The following is a 2,283-nucleotide window of genomic DNA, read 5'->3' as shown; positions in this document are numbered from 1 at the left end:
TTTCGACGGGGATGTAATGCCCAGAGGTCGAGGGAGAGCTAATCTCAAGATCCCTGTGGGTGTGCAGGGTGCCAATGTCCAGCACCCCCACAACCACACCTTCGCCTCAGTTGTCTTGGGCCTCCCGCAGCAGACGTGTTTGATCAGGTCATCCCGCACACAGACGCAGCGCGGGTCGACGTGCCATTGCTGCCCTTGGACGCGACGCTCGGCGCAGAACTGTCGACTGTTGTGGTGGAAGTGAAAGCCACGTCCCGACTCAACATAGGCTGAACCCTGCGGGGGATTGCCGGGCGATGGTCGTTCGGGTGAACCTGCCTTGCGTTGGTAGTAGAAACCTAGCCGGTAGAATCGGTTGAGGACGTGTTGATGGGTCCGACCAATCAGTGGCCGATCGAGTGTTCTTGCCAGTCAGTCTTCCACTTTCCAATCTGCCTAGCACCGGCTTAGTGGAGTCGATCAATCCAGTGTGTGGTTCAAGGGAGGCGGCGCTCCCCCATTTGGTTGTTCGAGTTCACGGCGCGGCGGACTCAACTCAAAGTATACTTTAGTGTCAGTCTGTACTCACCAGCGGGACTGACATGGAGAGGAATCACGGACGTTCCTCGGAAGGGAATGTACGGCTGCTGGCTGACCCGACGACGTCGCCGACGTCCCTAGGTAGTAGCGAAACCGAAGAGGAGTAGCCTGGGGCGGAGTCGGCAGTGGGCCCGTCGGGACGGACTGTCACCGAGATTCCGGAGACAGGTGAATTTAAAGAATCCAGTCGCCCAGCGATGGAGGAAAAGTCGATACACGGACCTGGTCCGGTAGTTTCACCCCGCCGACGTCCACAAGAATCTCCTGTGCCCTATGTGGAACCATACCAACGTATTGGTTCGGGCTGGGAGGTGGCACCACGACACGGCTTGAAAGGCAAGTACGTCGAAGAAGACTACCCATCGGAATCGCCGGCACCGGCCAAACTCAGACGTGAGGAAGATCGTAAGGAGCATGGAGCCAGACGGCTGTCGAGACTTTGTCGACTGATGCATCCCCGGACACAGAAGAATTGTCTGAGGACTATCTGGAGCAACGCCGCAAACGCGAGACTCGCCAAAGCACACCATGGCGAAAGTTCAACCGCAAGTCCAAAGACTCGGAACGTGTTGTCCGCGAAGACCGGCAAGAGAAGATGCGTGCAGAAGCACTTGTCACAACAGGCTTGAGTATGTGTTCCCCTTCAGCACATGCATCCCGTGTCCTCCAAAATATTCATTTCCCACGAATTACATCGGTGGACCGCGAAGAGCTGGTCCCGTGGAAAAAGAAGCGTGATAAGTATGAGGATAAACTGAAAGCCAATGCCCAGCGTATGGGGCTGAACTGGCGTTCACTAGCGGTGACCTGGATTGAGTCTGCTGATAGAAGCTTGTTGGAAGCGAGCTGCTCGTACCTGTGGCACATCGATCGCTACGCTCTGGACGAAAACGAGTTTCAGGCGCGCATCCACAAGATCGTCGGGGAACCGGTCAACAAGTGGACCCTTACCAAGTCGAACAAGTGGACCCTTACCAAGTTGGATATGCTGGAATATTGCAAAGGATTACGGGTTGACCCTCTGGGGGACACCGCGAGCAGAACCGTTGGGTTCATGGTGAAAATCTATAATGTTATCGACTGTCAAGAGCCGCAGCTGAAGTCTCCGACCATGATGAAGACGTTTGTGAAGGCGATGGCGTCGTGCATTAACCCTCCGAGAGTCCGAAAAATGGTTGAAGAGCAAATGAAGACGGTTGAAACCAACACCTTCGTTCAGTTTGCAACTGTCCTCAGTGAACAACTCGAACGTGCTTACCAAGCCGATCTCGTGAACAATTCGCGTGGCTGGAAGCGTCATGTCGAGACTGACGAGGCTGAAAAGCGCAAAGACAAATACAAGTTGCGTGAATACAGTTGCAAGGGGCCAGCCGCGGGTTGGTTTCACAACTCGACTGTACGAACGTACTGATATCCTCCCGACTTCGACACGCCTATGTATATGTAATCTTCTCAGTTCATGAAATCGAGGGTTTATCAAATACTTCCTCCGTTCCAGCACATTTGCATGACTTTACGTCAACAACCTCAACTCGGGCTAGAGGGCGCGTTAAGACACCCGAAATGGCGGAAACGATAGCCAATAACAAGCTGTACAACCACCTATTTTTACAGTTAGAACAATTTAATTCCCGAGGTATAACATTTACCGCAACTACCTGTTTGACAAGGTGTTTCCGGCAATCCAAGCCAAGTGGCCTGGTC

General features: G+C 53.6%; 1 protein-coding gene across 1 annotated transcript; it reads left to right on the top strand.

Moving 5' to 3' along the window:
* Positions 1-920: 920 nt before the first annotated feature.
* Positions 921-1,990, top strand: H310_12825 (hypothetical protein; the record flags this gene model as incomplete). The annotated part of the gene is made up of 3 exons (XM_008880030.1): positions 921-984; positions 1,047-1,208; positions 1,290-1,990. Coding segments are annotated over 3 exons (927 nt in total), but the record flags the coding sequence as incomplete, so codon positions are not given.
* Between the last annotated feature and the right edge of the window lie 293 nt (positions 1,991-2,283).

Source organism: Aphanomyces invadans, assembly GCF_000520115.1.
Source record: "Aphanomyces invadans strain NJM9701 unplaced genomic scaffold supercont1.43, whole genome shotgun sequence".
Taxonomy (NCBI): Eukaryota; Oomycota; class Saprolegniomycetes; order Saprolegniales; family Verrucalvaceae; genus Aphanomyces; species Aphanomyces invadans.
The sequence above is the reverse complement of the archived record's forward strand: the minus strand, read 5'-3'. Positions and strand labels throughout refer to the sequence as shown.